The 21,975-nt window shown below is 48.1% G+C and overlaps 1 protein-coding gene across 5 annotated transcripts in view; it reads right to left on the minus strand.

Moving 5' to 3' along the window:
* Positions 1–5,801: 5,801 nt before the first annotated feature.
* The window catches only part of VANGL2 (VANGL planar cell polarity protein 2), a 28,199-nt gene continuing 12,025 nt past the window's right edge, over positions 5,802–21,975 (minus strand). For all 5 annotated transcript variants that reach the window (XM_007976489.3, XM_037997690.2, XM_073008221.1 and 2 more), the window contains 7 exons: positions 18,759–19,019; positions 18,487–18,607; positions 15,063–15,670; positions 14,118–14,254; positions 13,483–13,618; positions 10,218–10,449; positions 5,802–9,373 (listed from right to left, as the gene is read on the minus strand). In XM_007976489.3, coding sequence (XP_007974680.1) covers positions 9,113–9,373; positions 10,218–10,449; positions 13,483–13,618; positions 14,118–14,254; positions 15,063–15,670; positions 18,487–18,607; positions 18,759–18,829 — 1,566 coding nt within the window. In that variant the 5' untranslated portion in view covers positions 18,830–19,019 and the 3' untranslated portion in view covers positions 5,802–9,112. The remainder of the gene's footprint in view (positions 9,374–10,217; positions 10,450–13,482; positions 13,619–14,117; positions 14,255–15,062; positions 15,671–18,486; positions 18,608–18,758; positions 19,020–21,975) is intronic.

The following is a 21,975-nucleotide window of genomic DNA, read 5'->3' on the forward strand; positions in this document are numbered from 1 at the left end:
GGGTATATCTTCATAGCAGCATGAAAACAGACTAATACAGAAAATTGGTACCACAGAGAGTGGGGTACTGCTATAAGGATATCCAGTTATGTGGAAGTGACTTTGGAACTGGGTAGCAGGCAGAAGTTAAAACAGTTTGGAGGGCTCAGAAGAATACAGGAAAGTTTGGAACTTCCTAGAGACTTGGAGGGCTCAGAAGACAGGAAAATGTGGGAAAGGTTGGAAGTTCCTAGAGACTTGTTGAATGGCTTTGACCAAAATGTTGATAGTGATATGGACAATGAAGTCCAGGCTGAGGTGGTCTCAAATGGAGATGAGGAACTTGTTAAGAACTGAAGTAAATGTCACTCTTGCAATGCAAAGAGACTGGCAGTTTTTGGTTCTCATTCTCTCTCCTGCTGCCAAGTGAAGAAGGATGTGTTTGCTTCCCCTTCCACCAGAATTGTAAGTTTCCTGAGGCCTCCCCAGTCATGAGAAACTGAGTCAATTAAACCAGTTTTGGGTATTTCTTCATAACAGCATGAGAATGGACTAATACAGTCACGTTGGCAAAAAAAATTCTAGCCAAAGATAATTTATATTGTAAACTGCTCCTTTAATTTCTGTGGCCTTTAGTGATAAGATCTCATCTTGGCTCTTTTTTGTGTCATTTTAAATGTCTCATTGGATCAATGAAGTTGCCTACTGAACTGCTTTTGTATAAACTCCACACATAAGGCCTATCTCGCAACATATCATTTAAGATTCTCATAAAATCACAATTGGATACAGGTGGTGCAATTTTATAGCATGAGCAACAATGACTTCACCAAACTATTTATTACATTCATAAAATTTAGACTTCTTAACAATTTTGATCTCTTGCATCAATTATCTTAGAGTTAAGTAAGGCATGTTTAGGACCCTCAAATTGTCAGGGGTATATTAAGCTTCTTTTAGGGCCTTGCTACTCAAAATAAGGTCTGTAGAACAGCAGCAGCAGCACCTGGTGCTTAACACTGTGTTGCCCCAGAACGCATATGTTGAAGCCTAACCCCCAGTTTGATGTTATTTGGAGATGCGGCCTTTGGGAGGTAATTAGATTTAGATGAGGTTATGAGACTAGGGCCCTTGTGATGGAATTAGTGCCCTTATAAGAAGAGACGTAAGAAACCTGGCTCTCTCACTGTCTTTCCCTCTCTCTCTGCCATGTGAGGGCACAGCAAGAAGGCAGCATCTTATAAGCCAAGAAGAGATCCCTCATCAGATCCAAACCATGCTTGCCAGCCTGATCTCGAACTTCCAGCTTCAAGAACTATGAGGAGTAAATTTCTGGATTTTAAGCCACCCAGTCAGTCTATGGTATTTTGTTACGGCAGCCTAAGCTGACTAAGACACCTGGGCACCTGTTCAAAATGAAGAAACTCAGACCCTACCCCAGACCTGTTGAATCAGGATCTGTATTTCACATAATCCTCAAGTGATTTGTACACTTGCTATATGTACCACTGAAGTTTGAAAAACTCTATTTTGGGGACCTATTTCAAGACAGAGTAAAAACCCGATGAACATTTCAATTCCAGGAAAAAGGTTGCCCAGCATCGAATTCTTCAATATGCTCCAAATCAGAAGTACACAATCTCATATCAGTCACTGATGAAATCTACAAGGTCAGTTTTCCCTGCATATGATTTGGCTCTGCTTTCACTTTAACTGGATTCCATCTTTGAGGCCGGAGGTACTGTGTTAAGATATAAGTAAACTGGCAGAAGACAAGAAGTCCTTCAACAAGTGTTCTTTATTACAGTAAAAACCATCCCAGCCAACCCCACCCTAAAATCACATATTCGTATGTCAAAGAGAACTAACATTAACAGGAACTTGAAAGGAGCGAAAATCTCCACTAAGTTAAATCACATGTTTCCTGACTCATTTAAGTCCCCTCATGCAAATTTTTGGTTGTCGCAGTATTATTGATGGACCAACAGAGCTTCAGCTTCCTCTTCAGTGGTCTTTAACTGATTTCCAAGCTCCAGAGTGACACTGTTAAGGGATTCAAGAGAAACAGCACACACCTGCACTTTTTGCCCCCTGCATCACAAGTACCTTTAATACTATCACTTTTATTACTAGAGCAGTACCTAGAACTAGGTAAAGTTGTGCTTGATGTCTTCTTAGTCAGGTTTTTTTAAAATAGTGTTTGTTTGTATTTATTTATTTATTTATTTTTGAGATGGAGTCTTGCTCTGTTGCCCGGGCTGGAGTGCAGTGGCACAATCTCAACTCACTGCAGCCTCCACCTCCCGGGTTCAAACAATTCTCATGCCTTGACCTCCCGAGTTCCTGGAATTACAGGCGCATTCTCCCAAAATAATTTTTGTATTTATAGTAGGGACGGGGTTTCATCATGTTGGCCAGGCTGGTCTCGAACTCCTGACCTCAAATGTAAAGGACTTTTTAGAGTAGCTTTAGTTTCATGCGAAAATTGAGTGGAAGGTACAGGGATTTTTTATACATGCCCTGCCCCCACACTTACATGGACTCTCCCATTATCAACATACCCCACTAGAGTGGTACATTTGTTAAAATTAATCACTCAAAGCTCATAATTTACATTAGGCTTCACTACTGGTACTGTATATCCTATGGGTTTGGAAAAATTTATAATGCCAAGTATCCACCTTTATAGCACATATACAGTAGTTCGACTGCCCTAAAAATCCTAAAAATCCAGTTTCACTTTTAACCACATACTTACCCGAAGTGAAGCAACAACATGACCTAATTGTGCCCAAAAGCAAGAAGGGACAAGACACAGCCGAACCTCATACTCCTAATCTTTTTTTTTTTTTTTTTTTTTTTTTTTTTTGAGACAGAGTTTCGCTCTTGTCACCCAGGCTGGAGTACAATGGCCCAGTCCTGGCTCACTGCAACCTCTGCCTCCCGGGTTCAAGTGATTCTCCTGCCTCAGCCTCCCGAGCAGCTGAGATTACAGGTGTGTGCCACCATGACCAGCTAATTTTTGTATTATTAGTAGAGACGGGGTTTTACCATCTTGGCCAGACTAGTCTGGAACTCCTGACCTCAGGTAATCCACCCACCTCGGCCTCCCAAAGTGCTGGGATTATAAACGTGAACCACTGCACCCAGCCATACTCCTAATTTTCATAACCTTATTACCAAAGTCATTCCTATTACAGGATATCAGAGCACAGATGGCTATTTTTGAGAAGCGACATCAAAATAGTTTACATATCAGGCTCAATACCCTCATACACTGTTGGCTTCAGTCTGCCTTTTACAGATGGCATTTACCACCTCCAGGAAAACAGTGTACTTCCTTGGCTTGCCTACAACATATGACAAAATAAAATTTCCCAACTTATCTAGTAAAAGCCCCATGAGCTCCAAGGGGAGGGGGCCAATGTTTTATTTATCTTTGTATCATAATGCCTACCACACAGTAAGTGTGTCCCCAAAACTTGCTGAGATGAAATGAGAGAAGCCAATGCCTTGGCCAGGTTTCCCAACTCTAAACCATTACCTTCTCCCACTATTCTACATACTTAAATGTGGCATTCACTGTTATGAGCAGATAGGATATCATGTCTGCCCTGTCCTTTGTACCAAGCGAAATGGACCCCATTCTCAGCCTAAAAAGAAACTAGGGAACTGGACAGGGATGACTATTCTCCAAGATTTACTATGTAGGTGGTCCCTTATTATCTCTCTAGCATCTTCCATGACCTTGTGTATACTAATGCTGCAGTGGTTTTCCAAAGGCTGACTTTCCCCTACCCCAGCCTTCCTGGCAATTAGAAGAGCATTACTATCATATGCTTAAAGTATGAAAAAGCCAAGGGTTACATTAAGCAAGCTGACTTTCAATCTGTAGAAGCCATTAAGCTATCCCAAACAAACCAACAAAAAGTAACAAAAAAATTAAAATTAAAAAATAAAAAACTAATAACAAATCAGTGAGACCTTGGTCTAAAGATCTTTATGTCTCCTCGTCCAGAGCCCCAGCCCCCAGTTTCCCCTCTCAGCTGTATTTCAAAGGCAAAGGCTAAAAAACAAAAATCACACATGGGCAGCATATGTAATCACATATAATCACATATAATGTCATGAAGTGCCAGGCATGACCCTGACAATCCACCAAGCTGGGTCCCTAACTTCAGTGCTATGTGAAGTACTGCCATGGAAAACACATCCTTTCAGACAAAAGTTACAAATACTCTTTGCTGCATGACAAATGGTCAGGATTATCACTTTTGCTTGCAGCAAACCTCTAGAGAAAATATGATCTTATCAATCAAATATTGAGGTCTGGCTTTAAATCTATGAATTCCTGGGGCCAGCATTACAGAAGGAGGTCCCTGAGGTTAACTAGGCTCCTCAAGGGTCCACCAAGGTTAGCTCAGAGAGGGCAGGACCATATCCAATATCTTTACCAGAGAAAGTACTTTAGCATCAGGCTGGGAACATCATAGGCACTAAATAAAGAATAAACTTAAAAGGTGTTTACTATACTTCACTTCACTGTTGAGAACAAGAATAATTTCAGAGGCATGCTAAGGTAGAAATTTGGTCACAATGTAAGTCACAAGTTGACTCTGAAATGAACTGAAAACAGCAAGTGAAACTATTCTACAAGCCTAGTTACAAAAAGAACAGAGCTGTGAGAATGGGGATGCAGTTTCAAGGGGAAGTATTTTTGTTTGTTTTCACATGAGAAAGACTGGAGTGTAATTTTAAAGGGAGAAGCAAGTACATGATCCCTTTCATGAGCCCCTATTGTATTGTTAGTTGTTAAGTTCATTATTCATTCAATAATTTTTTATTGAGCACCAACTATATGCGAGGAACTGGTTTCGATTCTAGGAATACTTAGATGAACAAAACATAATCTCAAGGTAAGGGTGTTCCCCCATCTTGAGCCTTAAACGAACTCCCTAGATTTCTTGAAGAAGGAAACTCGAGCTCTTTGGAATTCAGCCAGGGTTCATCTACACTCTGCCTGAGAACACACCATGAAGCCTTGCACTAGGGTCACCCGGCCTGTCACCCCTGTAAACTGGGTCATCCTCCAGGATGGAGCCTCTCTTGCCTTTGCATCCCCAGAGCCTGGCAGAGTATGAGGCAGGGGAGAAGAGGAGGAAATCTAGTGAATAGGCTATCTCCATACAGAAATGCTTGTTTTTAACCTTAGTAGGCTGTTTACCTGTGAAGCATCTTGCCCAAAGTCACAGAGGTCAGGTCCAGGTAAGACTGGGAGAAGGGCCCCAATCTCTTGAGGATGATTTTAGTGCCTGATTACATGCATTACAGTGACAACGGAGCAATGAGCTCTCTACATATTTAGAACTAAGACACATACTTCAGAAACTTGTCTCAACGAATTGTGATGAACTGTCACCATTGACTGAAATCTCAACTATCCCCTGAAATTCCTATGGCACTTTCTGTTTTAGAAAGACGTTTTAGAAACCCACTCCTGTCCTAGAGGCCATACAGATACAAGCTTGCTTAGGACAGTGGACCCAGGAAGTAATCTTTCTTTCTCTATCCTGACAACTACACCAGGAAGTGGTTGAGTCCTCATATTCTTGTTTCTCTCTCTTTAGAATCAGGATTCGGAATAAGCAATTTCCTTTTTCATTTTCCCATTTCTCTCCAACACACCCTGAAGGCCTGTAGAGCAATGACGGGCTCACACTGCCCCCTCCTGCCCATTCCCTCCCTAACAAGGAGTATATATTCATTCTCCCCTGGCCCTCTTTTGCTCCCATTCCTGTAAAGAAAGAAAAGCAACAGAATGCCCCCACAAAAGTCAAATGTCTTTATTTTATATAAAAAAAAATTTGTACAGTTTTAGTTCCTATGTTTAAGAAAAAAACCCTAAAATTGCCATAATGTTTAGATCCACTGCAAACTGTAGAAACAAGCTTTTTATATATTAAAAAAAAATTTACATTTTACAATTTTCTACATGCATGCACAAGGTCTCAGCTCTGTAACCCCCCCCCCAAAAAAGAAAAAAAATCTAGATCCAACAGTGGAAAATTCTACATTTACAATCTCACTTGGAAGGGACTCAAAAAGCCCCCTTCCTTTTGCGCACAGAAGAACAAATCACAACAATCACACACCAGGACTGAATCCATCAGCAGATACTGCCCCGTGGGAAGGACAGAGGAAGGAGAAGACAGACAGACTGACAGACACCACAGAGGAACAGGGGAGTTCGCCTGGGAAAGAAGAGAAGTACAAACCCTGGGGAAAAGATGTGTCAAATGAGAAAGTTCCGGAGAGCCCGATGTCTCATCAAAGGTATTACATCAGGGTTTGCCATTGGAATATTGAGAGGAGATGGGAAAGAGAAAAGTAAAGGACTGAAATGGGAGGGGAAGAGGAAGAAAAGATGAGAGACAAGAGGGAAATAAACAAGAAAAAAAGAGAGCACAAAGACTAGTTTAGGAGAAAGGACCAATGAGGACAGTGGCAGAGTGGCGAGGTAGGTGAAGGACTGAGGCACAGCGTCCTGGTGTGGAGGGAGGAAGGGCAAGCGTTCCGAGGTGGTGAAAAGGAAGGCCTGCTAGGCACGGTGGGGATGAGCGAGGATGCCATGAGTCACACAAAAGAGAGTACTGGAGAGGCCCAGCCACAGCAGCCCTATGGTGTCTAGGGGGTAAGAGGTGGGCACACCCCCACAGCAGGAGAATGAGCAGATCCAGCGCATGATGGGACAGACACAGTGGGGAAACTGCTCAGAGGGACTGAGTCAGCCGCACATCCCACAGCAGTTTACAGCATGGAGACAACTTCCCACAGAGGAGAAGCAGAGGACAAACACATGGCCATACGTCTGACAATTCATCCTGACATTTTAAAAAACAAAAGTAATAATAATAATAATAATAACAACAATGAAAGAAGACAAAGATACCACAGTTCTGACGCAAAAGACCAAAATGCTACCATTCTCAGGCACAGCCCTTAGTGCTTAGAGAGAGAGTTGGAGGAGAAAATTCTTTTTTTTAGGAAAGGGGAATGAAAAAAAATCACAGTGATTAAAAACATGGCAGGATCTTAAAATAAACACTCCCCTGCCCCTAACCTAGGACAGCAACTAAGATCCCAAATCCTTTCCCTCTCTCCAACCCCAATCTGCTCCTCAGACCACACCACACTCCATCCTGCCCCCAAAGGCAATGACCCCAGTCACCATCCAGGCCCTGTTTTCCAGGATAGTGAGGTATTTATGTGACTAAGAAGGGACTCCTCTGACACAAGGATTTTGAAGAGAAGAAAAGAGACAGACCCCCAGAACAGGACGTATTTCATACAGGCCTATCTCATAACCCTGGCCCCAGCCAGAGGCCATGCCTAAGTGAGCTCTACAACTCACCCCTTTGGGGGCAAGGTAGGTATTGGCCAATGAGCCCCTCTCTGGCATGTGGTGGGTGAACAGGTGAACTTTTGCAGAAAGGACAGCAGGAGAAACCCCGATCACTAGGCTCCATCATTCCCAGGGCTGGCACTACACAGAGAGGGGGCCTCCCAGGTGAGACCCTGAGGATCTTATCCCAGGATGTGCTCTGCAAGGTAAGTACCAACGAGTCTTCCAGGGAAAAGAAGGGCCTACAAAGGGACACTGTGAGTTACTCAGAGGAATGGCCTAGTCATTGCAGCCATTGGAAAGGTCCTCCATGTGGATCCTGGCTAGATGTATATGGGTACTTCCTAATTCTATTTTCCTTGGCAAAAATGTCTGAGTCAAAGGCTCAGATTTATATTGAAAAGATTTATTAGAGGACCAGCAAATTTTGCTCAAAATGAGATCTAAATTATCAAGAATTTGGATTTGGTGCAAAGACTATGGAAGCTAAAATGGGGTGAGGGGTGAAGTACCTACAAAAGGCAGTGATCCTTGTCCCTCAACCCAGTACAGAGGGAGCCCAGAGCTCAGAGAATCAGGCAGGGAGAAAAGGGGTGGGGACCCTGGAAGGCCAAGGAAACCAGACCCCTGAGGCAAAGAACTGGACTTAAGGCAGGGGATGAGGAGGAGCTGCCAGCTCTTCCCCAAAAGAGATGAGGCAACAGGTCTCTGGAGTCGAGAGAAGACAGCAGGACAGGGGTGGCTGATGACAAAAATAAAAACATTTGTCTAAGACCACGGGGGCTGGGTCAGGGTCTGTAAGCCACTAAGTCTGTACAGGACTTACCATCCTTCACTGGGAAGAGCAAGGAGGAAAGTGAGGGTAGGGTCAGGGAGCAAGAGTCAATGATGGGGGTCTCTCCAAACCCTCAGGGATCTATTCAGCCCTCCTCCTCGGGGACTGCCTAGGAAGGACACATTGGAAGAAAGGTACCTTCTCCCAAGTCCCTGGAAAAGTGGCCACAGACAGTTTCCACTTGTTTGCCTATGGTCACGTGACCATACAAACCAAAAACATTAGGTGGAGATTTCTGGGAAAAGGATGGGATCCTTCTTTGCTCTAAATATATGTGGAAGCAAATGCTCCTGGCAAGGAGATTCCTAACTCAGACTGTGTGGCAGGAGTATCCCTGCCCCAGGACCCAGGGTTTGTTGTGGCTGGTGTGAGGGACAGGAGGGCTAGTTGCTGCCCTGGAGGAATTTGGCACTGTGGCTCTCTGGAGTCATGACCATGTGCCCCAGAGAAACCCTGCTGGGGCCACTGAAGAGAAATGCTACAAGAACTTGGGTTTGTGAGTCGAGGCTCAGGAGGGGAAGGTACAATTAGCAGGGTCCTGTGCCCTTTCAGGAGAGACTGCAATCTGGGAAAAGACTAGGTAGGGAAAGAAGAGGGAGAGAGGCACTGATTCCTGCAGCGCCTAGAGTAATACAAAAGTTGTTGGGGGCAGGGGAGAGGGGTCCTTCCCAGGTACTGTTGACAGCAGGATGGTCCAGGTTCACATGGGGTAAAATAAGGAAGAGGAGAGGAGAGAAGGTGGGGGTAAGTTAATTCAAGTAAAAAAAAAAAAAAAAAAAAAAAACAAGAGCAAGAAGAAGAAGGGTGGCAGGAATGTGGCTGGGCCTGAGAACCAAGCCCCTTCCTACTCCCTCAGGAGCCCCCCAGAGTCTCCCACTCCCCCTGCTGTTGCACAGTCACACTGAGGTCTCAGACTGCAGCCTCATGACAAACTTGTGCGACTTGGGATCCACAAATTCCTCGGAGAGTTTGAAGAATGGGACCTTCTTAGTGCTGACCACCAGGCTGAAGTCCTGGCGTTTTAAGAGGAAAACGATGCCATCCTTGAGCCCGTTGGTCACCGGCTCCTCGCTCACCAGTGTCCACTGTTTGGCCAGCCAGCGTTCCTTGTGGTACTGGATGGTAGGTCCAGCCGCCAAGTATCGCTCCAAGAAGGCCTGAAGAGAAAAGAAGGGGCTGAATAAAAATCTCTGTCACCTACGCACTATCCTTCATCCCCTGGGGCATAGTTTCCAAAGACAACAAGGATGTCCCTGAGCTCACTCTATGTATATGAACTAGAACTTCAGAATGTTACAGCAGGAAGGGGCCTGAGATCATCTGCTTCAGACCCTCATTTTATAAATGAGGAAGCTGGAGTGCACAAGGGGATGTGGCTCATCAGGTAGGACTGAACTCGGCTCCCCTGACCCCCATCTGCTGCTCTTCTCCCTGCACCAGGCTGTGACCTGGGTAAGCCCTCCCTCATTCTTCCTTCCTTCCCACACAGCTTATATGATTAATGCCAAGCAGGTTTTGTTTTTTTGCACCAGGAGGGAGCCAGAGGTGTCAACGTTAAAGTGCAACATCTTTAGTTACCTGCTCACCAAGGGTGGCTCAGGGAAAGCAATTCTTGGAAGCTGGCAATAGAGTTAAGGGTGGGCAATGGCTCAAAATGATACAAAGCCAAGACCAGCTAGTGGAGGCGAAGAGGGTAATGGGGGTAAAGGTGGGCCTTTGGATCTGGTAATTCCAGAGCCCTCATAGAGATAAGAACTAAGTCTCAGCCATCCCCAAAAATGGTCCTGAGGACTCCCTTCTCCTCATCTACCTAAAGACTTCACCCCACACAGATGGGGCAGGTGGAATAGGAATGAGAGAGAAAATTATAAAGAGGAGGTGATGAGGAGAGAGAAATGAGGTGGACAGTGAGGAAAGTAGTGAGAGAATCAGGGAAAATGAATGTGGGAAAGAAGAGGAGCTGGGGAAAGAGGAAGGATGCTGGCAGCAGGGCAGGCCTACCTTGGGCGTCATGTCATGCGTGATGCAGAATTCAAGGTGCTGCAGGATGCTCTCCATGGTGTGATAGGGTTGCTGTTTGGTGGTCCGAAGGTACTTCTGCATGGCACGGGCCATGGATGCGAAGATGGCTTGGGCTGCCTCCCGGGGGTCCATCACCTCCCTGGGGTTCTTCTGCTCCTCTTCCTGAAGCCGCTTAATGTGAGTGAAGGCCTCTTCCACTGCCACTACAAGCCTAGGGGACAGGAGGGGACTGGGCCAGATGCCCACCTCTCTTTCCACCACCCCACCCCTCTCCCCTAGCTCCAACACTCCAGCTGCCTGAATGAGGTCAGGCCTTTGTGCTCACCCAAAGCAATACAAAGCCAGGGGCAATCATGCCTTTCTCCCACTGGGAACAGTAAACAGTCAGAGTTCATTGGGCCCAACCCAGGGATTCAGAGGGCAAACCTAGTGTCAAACCCCAGAGAGACAACTGGGAACTGTGCTATAGGAAAGACAAAGCATTCCATCCAACTTTAAGGAAAACCTTCTTAAATAAGACCCCCAAATCATATTTCACTGGGTCAACAATTAATAGATATGACTACATCAAAAAGACAGATTTCTATTCAACCATGATCCCATGGGCAACATTAACTGACATCTGATGGAGCTGGGGAAAATATACACATCTAAAACCAACAAGGGATTCATATCTAGAACATGCAAAGAATTTGCTACAATTTCTATCAAGAAGAAAAAGGCAGGAAGCCTAGAGAAAAAAGGGCAAAGGAGGTAAACAGAAAATTCACAAGAGGACTGAAAGGCAAAAGAATATACGAAGTAGTTACTGGCCAGCAATTAGAGAGATGCAAATGAAAATGTTAGTAAAATACTACTTTTTCATCAAAATGGAAAAAAGAAAGAAGTAACTATAAACCAAATATTGGATAGGATGTTGGGAGTATTCCACGAACTACTGTGCAGCAAAAAGATGCAACAAACTAGATGTACAGGCAACTTGGATGAATCTCAAAAACTCAGTGTTAAGGAGGAAGCAGGAAAAAGAAGTCCATTTACATTAAAAGCATACAGATGGCCGGGCACAGTGGCTCATGACTGTGATCCCAGCACTTTGGGAGGGCAAGACAGGTAGATCACCTGAGGTCAGGAGTTCGAGACCAGCCTGGCCAACATGGCGAAACCCCATCTCTACTAAAAATACAAAAATTAGATGGGCATGGTGGCACACATCTGTAATCCCAGCTACTGGTGAGGCTAAGGCAGGAGAATTACTTGAACCCAGGAGGCGGAGGTTGCAGTGAGTCGAGATCACGCCACTGCACTCCAGCCTGGGCAACAGAGCAAGACTTCGTCTAAAAAAAAAAAAAAAAAAAAAAAAAGCATACAGACACACACACCAACACCAACAAAGATCACTACACTAACACTAATTTTGCACAAGGATACATATGGGTTTTAAGGAAATCAAACACACTCAACTGGATGCCTCAAATGTGGGGCTGGAGTGAAAGTGGGAACTGGAGGAAAAGAGAAAACAGAACAAAGAACCATGAAAAACCCTATAATGACAATATGTTAGAAGCTGAAAAGAGCCATTAATCCAATTATCTGCACTTCAAGTCCAAAAACCAAAGTAAAAGCCCCTGGCCTAAGAGCAGGACCAGCCTAAAGTGACAGGACAAAGAAAGAAAGTGAGGCCTGTTATGCAGAAACCCAGGAACCCAGGAACTTGAGTCATTTCAGATGGGACTCTGGGTATGTAGGTGTGGATCTGTGTATGTCTATCATTTCTTTCTTTATTCTCTTGCTTCCCCTACATTTCTCAGTAAATTCCCTTTGAAAAGATCCTTTTATCTCAGGTAAACAAAGGAAAAAGTTTGCTCCTGGTTACAAGCAAGGTAATGGGGAAAGGAGAGTCCTCTATGTGCCAAAAATGGTGGTGGCAGCACAGGAGACTGGATGACCCTGCTCAGGGCAGAAGGTAAAGGGGTAGGGACATCACTGGTTTCCTTCCCATGAGGGCCATTTCCAAGACAATTAGAGATAGGTTGGAATGCCACAGAAATGGCGTTGGTGATCTTTGTTCTACTACAGGGGATGCCAGCCTCATATAAGAACAGAGTAAGGGCTACCTCTTGCCCTTGAAACCTGGAGATGGTGTGGGAGATGGGGCGGAGGGCAGGTGTGTAGCCAAGTCCCAAGGCACTCTGCTCCTCCCTCAGGGAACTCCCGACAGACCAAGATGGAACCCGGCAGAGTAGGCACCAAGTAAGATTCTTCAGGGTTGACTAAATTCACGTAATAATATGAATAGGGAAAGGGAGAAGCGAGGATGGCATTTAAGAATTTACCAAAATATAGGCACTAAAACCTCATTTTCTGAAGGCAACAAAAGCACCATCTGGTGAGTCCCCTCAAGATCTACTGGTAGGCGGGCTAGTCTAGCCTGAGCCCGTGCTATTGCAGGTAAAGCTCACATCCCTTTATTGGGTCCCTACCCCACTGTGGCAGGCAGAATTCAAAGATACCCTCCACTTCTACCAGACTCCCATCCCCTCATTAGACAACAATCTTGGTACATTTCGCAGATGTAATTAATGTGCCAAGTCAGTGGCCTTAAAAGAAGACTGTCCTGTTGGGCCTGATCTAATCACATGAGCTCTTTAAAAATCAGAGTTGGGCTGGGCGTGGTGGCTCACACCTGTAATCACAGCACTTTGGGAGGCTGAGGCGGGTGGATCATGAGGTCAGGAGTTCAAGACCAGCCTGGCCAGTATAGTGAAAGCCCATCTCTACTAAAAATACCAAAAAAAAAAAAAAAAAAAAAAAAAAAAAAAAAAATCAGAGTTATCTCCAGCTGGTGGCAGAAGTTAGAGACCTGTTTCTGCTGGGAAAAAAAGTGCACTGCCATCTTGTAAACTGCCTATGGGGCTATGTGACAAGGAACTAAATTCTCCCCATAATAATGAGCTTGAAAGAGAAAGCATAGGCTCAGATGAGAGTCCTCTTGATTTCAGCCTGTGAGGCCTGAGCACAGCCTCCAGCCAGCCTACACCTGACCCACGGAACTGGGAGATAATAAATGTGTGCTGTTTCACAGCTGCTAAGTTTACGGTAATCTGTTAGGGCAGCAATGGAAAACAAACACCCCCCCAACTCATGTCATCATTGCTCTATATTTCCAGCTATAGGAGTTCCTTGGTCTTCCTCTCCCCATTCCCCGAACAAGCACCTCCCCTCCTCTTCTCCCCCAGGGACCCACCTGGCCCTCCTCTTGCGCACCCTTCGCTCATGCTCAGCCTCCTCATAGTAGTACTCATTGTGACTGTTGTCCCGCCTCCGAGCTGCCGCTGCGATCACAGCCCGAGACTGGCCAGTGGAGTTGTTGGTGCTGTTTTCTGCACAAGAACAGGGTAGAGGAGATGGTCACATCAGAGTGTGGCCTCTCTTCCCACTCCAGGAGCTCTGGAGACAGCAGCCTGACACGTCCAGAAGAAGCTGTTCCCACCACCCAGCAATACCTCCTAATCCCAACCCTCCTGGCCACCTCTGGGAGGGGCCACAGGAAAGCAAAAAGGAAGGCACTGGAAGCACAGGAGTCCTGCAGGTGTTCCTCCCCAGTGCAGGGGGTTCTGCAGCTCCAAGAGCTGAAGGGCTTAGACCAGGGCTGATGAGAGATACTGAGGAGCCAGATCAGGGGACACGCCATAGCATAAAGGGACAGCAAGTAGGATGAGCAGCTCAGCCACCTGGAGTCAAGGGAAGTGACTGAACAGAAGCGGCTGGAACATAGGCTAAGGAAAGGAAAAAGCAAGGGACGAAGGGTAAGAGAGAGGCGGGAAGTTGGAGTCCTTCTTGGGAAGAGACAGGGAAGGGCAGAGGAGCAGGGCTGCTCACCCTCTCCGAGGGAATACACCTTGAAGCCAGACACTTTCTTGGCCAGGACGGACTTGGGCAGGTTGAGGAGGGCGGGGTTGTAGACAGGGAAGTCATGGTAATACTTCTCCAGGATCCACACTGCCACGCGCTGGATGCTGTGGGGGAGACGGCAGGAGGGAGCGGAGAAGGGACAGACAAGGGGCACAGGGGAAGGGACACATTAGGGCAGGTTGGCAGGGCAGGAGAGGACACAGGACAGGGACAAGCTGCTTCCAAGAAGCCCGACTCTGGGCCTGAGGTCTACTTACCAGGCTCCCAAGCCTTCCCCAGGGCTGGGCCTTCCAGTCCCTCCCCACCATGCCAAAGCCCAGCAGAGAAAGGGCATTGGGCCTGGGTCCCCAGTCAAAGATCACCTCATCCCCATCCGGCATTCCCCCAAGATTCTCTACAGGACCAAGGATGTGCCACTGATACTCTGTGTGGCCTCGAGGGGTAGCTTGTTTACTGGGAGCTGAAGAACTCTCCTCCTTATCTCCTTCTCTGGGGATCCCTCCTCTGGCCAGGTCACTTCACAGGCCACTGAGTGCTCACGAGAAGCTGTGCCTCCCAGAAAGAGTGGGGATTCCACTAGAGAGGGGATTCCAAAAAGCCCCTGTTTGTGCACCCCCCCAATATTTCTTCCCTTTGGTTCATCCCCCTCTAATATTCCCTACCTCTAAATGCCTGTTCATTCCCAACTCATAACTCCCAACTGATCTTGCCCCACAACCGTGTACATGAACTTGCCCATCAAGCAGCAAACATTGGTGAAAACCTACTTGGTGCAAAGTACTCAACTCCCTCCCACATAGCCCTCCAAGTCCATCACCTCCAGCCCACCATCACACCCTCCCACCCTAGCAGTCACTCCACATCCTCCCATGCCCTTTCCCTCCCAACCCTTCTCCAGCCGTGGGCTAGTACCTGAGATGGCCAACGTTGTAGAAGCGGCTGGCGCCGTCGGTGGAGCGCACGACCTTGAGCGTGAACTGAGGCTGGAGCTGGCGCAGCTCCAGCAGGACCACGGCCAGGTAGTGCACGAAAAGAAGGGCGTCCACCAGGGACACGGCGAACTGCACCACGCCCTGGTAGCTGCGCTCCCGAGCATCCAGGATGCGCACACCATAGAAGAGCCAGTAGGAGACCACGAGCAGGAAAACCAGCACCATGAGTAGGGCGCGCAGCACAAAGACGCGGGGCAGCGAGGCCTTGGGCCGGCGGAAGAACAGAGCCCAGCTGCCCAGCAGCAGGATAAGCAGCTTGAAGGCCACAGAGATGAAGAGGCCCTCGCAGGCCGTCCCGCAAGGCTCCAGCTCCTCCCGCCACAGCAGTGGGGGCAGCAGCAGGAAGGCCAGCGGCGTGAGGAAAGACAGCAGCGCCAGGGTGGCCCCTGCCGCCACACCCAGGTGACGGGAGCAGTCCAGAGGGACACTGTCCTCCATGTCCTTGGCGATGCGCGTGAGGTCATCGTGGGAGATGCTGTGCTCTGAGGTGCCCGTTACTACTGTCGTCGTTTCCCCCCAGTTGTCATCCTACAGGCAGAAGGGGGCCAGCCACACAATAAGGAGGAAAGGATAAGAAGAGGAAGAGGAGATGAACAGGAGAAAGGGCAAGGGGAGAGGAGGCAGAGAGGAACACATGGGAAAGGAGAAGGCAGAAAGAAGAGAAGGTAATCAACAAATACGCAACCATCAAAGTATTTACTGAGCTCCACTGTGTGTCCAAGTCTGGCCTCTGCAGATGGCCAAGTCCAAGACCCGAGCCCTCAGGGAGCTGGACACTGGTCAATGAGAGAGGAAAAAACCACACATGCGGCAATGATCCTCAGAGCAGACAGCACAGGACAAATACTGAAGGAGCTGCTCAGGCAGTGACTGGGATCCGAGGGCAAACTCGCCAAGCAAAGCAGGCAGGTGGGACCTGAGCTGATCCTTGGGGGAGGGGAGCTTCCAGGAAGATGTTCCCAATCCCAGATGCACACATTAGAACACTTAATGGAGGTCAGAAAATAATACTAATTACTGGGGAATACGATCTGCTTGTGAACCTTTTCAAAAAAAAAAAAAAAACAAAAAACTCCCCAGATGATTGTAGTGGTCATCCAAGATTGAGAATCGCTGAACTAAATGATCTCTAAGGGCTGGTTGGCTACTCAAAATGTGATCTGTGGACCAGCAGTGTGGACATCACCTGGGAGCTGGTTAGAAAGGTGGAACCTCAGGCCCACCACACGTTTACTGAACCAGAATCTGAATCTGCATTTTAACAAAATCCACATGAATCACTCAAACATTAACATTAATTCTGGAAGTCCTGCTGAACACAGTGGCTCATGCCTGTAATCCCTGCACTTTGGGAGGCCAAGGTGGGTGGATGACCTGAGGTCAGGAGTTTGAGACCAGGCTGACCAACATGGAGAAACCCTATCTCTACTAAAAATTAAAAAAAAAAAAAAATTAGCCGGGCATGGTGGCACGTGCCTGTGGCTACTCGGGAGGCTGATGTGGGAGAATCGCTTGAACCCAGGAAGCGGAGGTTGCAGTGAGCCAAGATCACACCATTGCACTCCAGCCTGGGCAACAAGAGCGAAACTCCATCTCAAAAAACCAAAAAAAAATTATGGAAGTCCTATCTAAGTTCTTTCCAGCATGCCATGATTTCAGCAGAAGCTAGAGGAGGAGCCTCCAGGGCAGGAATGGCATGAACTGAGGCACCCAAGGGCTATGAGAGCAGAGGATCCATATGCAGAAGCACAGCAAGGTGCAACCAGGAAGGTGAGGCAGAGAACAGCCAGGCGGGGCTTGTGCAGGCCATGCTGCAGTGCTGGGCTAGGCAATAAGCACCTATTCTCCAGGCATGGAGAGCCACTGAAGGTTTCCAACTAAGGCAGTAACCTGACCAAAGCAGCACAGAGAAGAAGAGAAGACCCCAGGGGTAAAGGGGTGAAGGTGTGAAGGACACTGTGCAGACTCAAGGCCACCCTGGGTCTCTGGGTCTCTGGTCTGCAAGGCCACCTCTGCTGGGCCATCTAAATGCCTATCCCTAGAGGCAAGAAGGTGGCCAGGATGAGGTCCCCAGGTGCCCCTCTAAGTGTGGTCTGCTCAAGCTGTTTCTCTGCAGTGGCTGGAGGTCATCCCACAGAGGAGTCCCAAGACCACCAGCCGCCTTCAGCACCCACAGCCTTCACTCCTGGGACAGCCTGGGGATATGGAATCACATCCTGACACTTAGAAGGTTCAGATTACAGGATGAAGGCAGCCCGACAGCACCAGTGATTAGGGAGGCTGAGGAACCTCCTCTCCACAGGATGGGGAATGAGTCTGATGTGAAGATAGAAAGCAGATGCACTGACTGCTTTCAGCTCAAGGCCCTCGGTCTGTTCCCTGCCCTCTGACCCCCAGACATACTGCCCACCCCCTCCAAGGACCAATGGCTTGGGATCTCCTCCCCAACAGCAGGAGAGCTGGTCATGCCTCAAGGTCACTTCAAGAACTCAGGAGACCAGGCCCCAGGGAGAAGGGATTGGCAGAGAGGGAAAAAGAACATTTCCTTCAGGCATTGACCTGCTCCCAAGGCCCAGGAATTCCCAATGTCAGTCACAAGGATTTCTTCTGAGGAAAAAGGAGCTGGGAATCTCCAGCCCCCAGAGATGCTCCCAAGAGGAATGAGTCTTGGGCAACCTCAGTGTCACCTCGAATCCTGCCTCTGCCCTATTCCAGGACTGTGTTCTGTCCACTGTCCTCCCTACCAGGTGAGCACAGCGGGCCACAGAGGTTAGAATAGAAAACCTGCTCACCCTGTCCTGGAGAAGTCTCTCCGAGGGTCTCTGCTCCATCCCTCAGCCTCACTTCTTCTCCCTCAGGCTTTCTTCATCTACTCTTCCCATACTCCTTTCCCAAGACCTAGGTGACGCCATTCTACAGGCTGACACCAGAGGGCACAGAGCGCCCACACCTTGAGGCTCCAGGAAAACTCAGCTTTGCTCATACACACCCCAGGCCCAGCCACCACCACCGCCCTCCTGCTCCAGACTCCCAGCGGGCCTGACCGGCTGGCAGCAGCTGCAGAGGAGCTGGGCAATTCCCATCACACAGCCCAGGTCACCCCTCCACGCCTCTGGAGATAAGGAAGGAGAGGCTGCTGCTTCCAGAGGGATCTCTATACTGAAATTCCTGAAGGTCCTACCTTAAGATACTGAGCCAACCTAAGTATAACAGAAGACACACTCCCCAATCTGGCAGCTGTCTGAGACTAGGTTTCCAAGCCCTCCCCCACTCTGTGGAGCCTCCAGCCCCTCAGGAGCAGTCTGAAAATGCCCAGTCTGGGCCACCACATCCCCGGTGCTCACCCGCTCATCCCCTCGTGTGGACTCATTGTCCAGCAGGGGCTCCCCGGGAGCCTGGATTGTCACCGACTTGTCCCCTCGGCTCCCATCTCGACTCTTAGAGCGGTGTCGGTCCCGGCGGTCCCTGCGGCAGGAAGCCAGAAGAGGCACAGAAAGTCCAGCAGTGGACCAGGGTCTTCTCGGCAGCCACTCTACCCCACCACCCCTGCACGTGCCCACCTCTTAACAGCCCCCAACCCTCCCTCCGCCACACGTCACCCCACATGCCTGCCCACCTGTGCTTGCGGGAGCTGCGGGAGTGGCCCGACTTGTAGGAATAGCCCGAGTACTGGGACTCGGTGTCCATGGCGTCTGAACGCCGCGCCTTATAGCGCTCCAGGGCCGCAGGCTGGGGCCTCTTGGGGGGCCCCACAGCCACCTCCTTCAGCACCGGCTTCTTCAGGCCAAGAGGCACCTTCAGGAAGTCAACTGTCACCCTGAGGGACTCTATTTTGCTGGACGGGTGGGCTTGTCTCAGAGAAAATCCAGCGACGCTCCTGGTGAGAGGAAGAAGCTGGTTAGAGGCGGCTTGAGCTCTCTATGGGGTCAGAGCAGAGAAAGACCATCCACACACAATAGCCACAGAAGGCTCAAAGGAGCCCAGCCATGGCCTGAGAATATCTCCACCCAGGTTCCTGCTGTCCACTGGGCCCAGTTCCTCCTACCCTCCTCTAGAAAGAGCCCTGCCAGGCTGTGCCAAGGACTCAGGCCTGGGGGAAGATGGCTAGCAAAGGCTCCCAGGGCAGGAAGGCTCACCCAGAATGACCTAACCACAAGCCCTCTGAAAGGGAGGAGCAGGGCATTGCTTCCCTATTCTCACCCAGGAAAACTGAGGCATGAAGAAGGCAGGTTCTGGCCAAGCCAACAGGCTGAACCAATGGACACCTCAGAGAGCAGAAAGGAGCTGGCTTCTGTCCAGGGGCTACCCCAGGCATCTCCTCCACATGCTACACCTCCTCCCCTCACTCATACTTTCTGAGTGTGCCCACGGCGGGCTGCTTCCCTTGGTACCATCTCCCCAGCATCTACTTCAAACACACCCAGGGTTACTGGTAAAATCAGGTGTGGCAGCTTCATATGCACACCCCCAGGTGAGGGTGAGGGGTGGAAACTATGGATAATATGGTGGGGGTGGGAGGAGAAGACAAGTTTCTACTTGCCTAAAGTTCTGAAATAGGCAAGGCACAAGTTTATCTGCCTACTTATAGGCTTATCTTTCAACCATACTTCACCTTCTGATTCTGCAGAGGAGGATGACCTCTCCTCTCTCTAATCCCTACCCAAATCCTGCTCATTCTTCAGAGCCCAGCCCCAACCCCTCATAGGAGCCCCCACGTACTCTAGCACCCAATGTTATCTTCCCTGCTGACCCTGACTCCCCTAATAGTCATCATCATCCACTGAGCACTTACTTCCTATCTTCGGTCATTGACGCATCAAATCTTGTTTGAGTACCTTCTATGAACATGTATTCTGCTAGGTGTAAAGTAGTATAACAAACCCTGAGTTTACAGTCTAGCAGGGAAGAGGGCACACCAAACAAGTAAGCAGATAAGTATAAATGACCGATTGCAGGTCGTTTATACTTATGGATGGAAGGGCGGAACAGGAAACTATGAGAGACACCACATGGGGCAAGGGCTACTTTAAACTTAGCGGTTCTAGAAAGTCTGAAAAAAATGACATCTCAGCACAGGCCTGAAGAAGAAACAGGAATTAACCAAGCAAAGGAGCAGAGGAATCACATGTGTGAAGGCCAAAGGCAGGAAAGAGTTTGTTGTATTTAAAGAACCAACAAAGGCCAGTGGGGCCGGAGCTGAGGAAGAGAGTGGGCGGTAGAAGGTGGCACTGCAGAGACAGCCAGGCACCAGGTGAAGAGCATGAACTTTATTTTATTCTAAGGCCACAGGAAAACTTCGAAGGATTTTAGCTATGCAGATATGGATTGAAAAGAGGGAAAAGTAGAAACAGGGAGATCAGTAAGGAGGTGACTGCAGTAGTACAGGCTTGCTAAGGGTAGAACCACAGAAGAGTGAGCAACAGTCAAATCAACAGGACCTAATGAGCGGGACGGGAGTGTCAAGAATCCCCAGCCTGAGCAAGGGAGCAGATGGTAGCACCATCAGTAGGATAGGGAAGACTGGGGAGGAAGCAGCCTTGTGAGGGAAGACAATTAGTTCAGCTTCTAGCCTGCTAAGTTAGTGGCCATGAGACAGTAGGCAGCCAGGTATCAGAGGAGCCAGACTCGGAGGACAGTCCGAGCTGGAGGTACTGAGGGTGGGAAAAGCTATGGGGATAGATGGAATCACCTAGGGAGAGGACTACATAAGGACATAAAAGACCCTGACATGTACACATGTCTAGAGGAAAAGGAGCAAATGGGATGAGAAGGCCAGAGAAGGAGGGGAGCCAGAAGAGTGGGGTCTCAAGGCAGCCAGAAATTTAAGAGTGTTTTGAGGTGGCAATTAAGTCAACCAGGTCAAATGCTGTTGAGAGGCTGATTATGTTAAAAACTAAAACGGGGCCGGGCGGGGTGGCTCACACCTTAATCCTAGTGCTTTAGGAGGCCGAGGTGGGTGGATCACGAGGTCAGGAGTTCAAGACCAGCCTGGACAAGATGGTGAAACCCCATCTGTACTAAAACTATAAAAATTAGCTAGGCGTGGTGGCAGGCGCCTGTAATCCCAGCTACTCGGGAGGCTGAGGCAGAGAATTGCTTGAACCTGGGAGGCGGGAGTTGCAGTGAGCCAAGATCATGCCACTACACGCCAGCCTAGGCGACAGAACGAGATTCTGTCTCAAAAAAAAAAAAAAAACACTAAAATGGATTTGCTGTGTATAGTTACCTTTACTCCGACTACTCTAAACCATCAGTAATTTGAGAATAAACAATATGATTGATACATATTTATATCAATCTCCCCTCCCATGGGCGCAGAGCAAGGAACTGATACCAACCTAGTAAATGAACATAGTCATGCCTCGCTTAACCACAGGGATACTTTCTGAGAAATGTGTCATTAGGCAGCTGCATCCTGGGAACATCATAGAACGTACCTACACAAACCTTGTGTTTTTGTAGTATAGCCTACTACACACATAGGCCTTATGGTATAGTCTATTGCTCCCAGGCTACAAACCTGTGCAGCATGTTACTGTACTGAACACTGTAGCCAACTGTAACACAATGGTATGTACTTGTGTATCTAAACATAGAAAAAGTACAGTAAAAATACAATAGTATAATTTTATGGGACCACCATCATATATGTAGTCCATCGTTGACCAAAACATCCATGACTGTACACCTCTCTGGCTCTCAGGGAAACTATAATGACTGTAGGGAGATGAATGTGAAATCTATTCATTCATCCTCTTAACAGAGCTCTATAGATGCAATCCTCCATAGGATTAGTTATATTTGTCAGTATCCCCATGTCAAAGCATGTGTGT

Source organism: Chlorocebus sabaeus, chromosome 20 (assembly GCF_047675955.1).
Source record: "Chlorocebus sabaeus isolate Y175 chromosome 20, mChlSab1.0.hap1, whole genome shotgun sequence".
Classification (NCBI taxonomy): domain Eukaryota; kingdom Metazoa; phylum Chordata; class Mammalia; order Primates; family Cercopithecidae; genus Chlorocebus; species Chlorocebus sabaeus.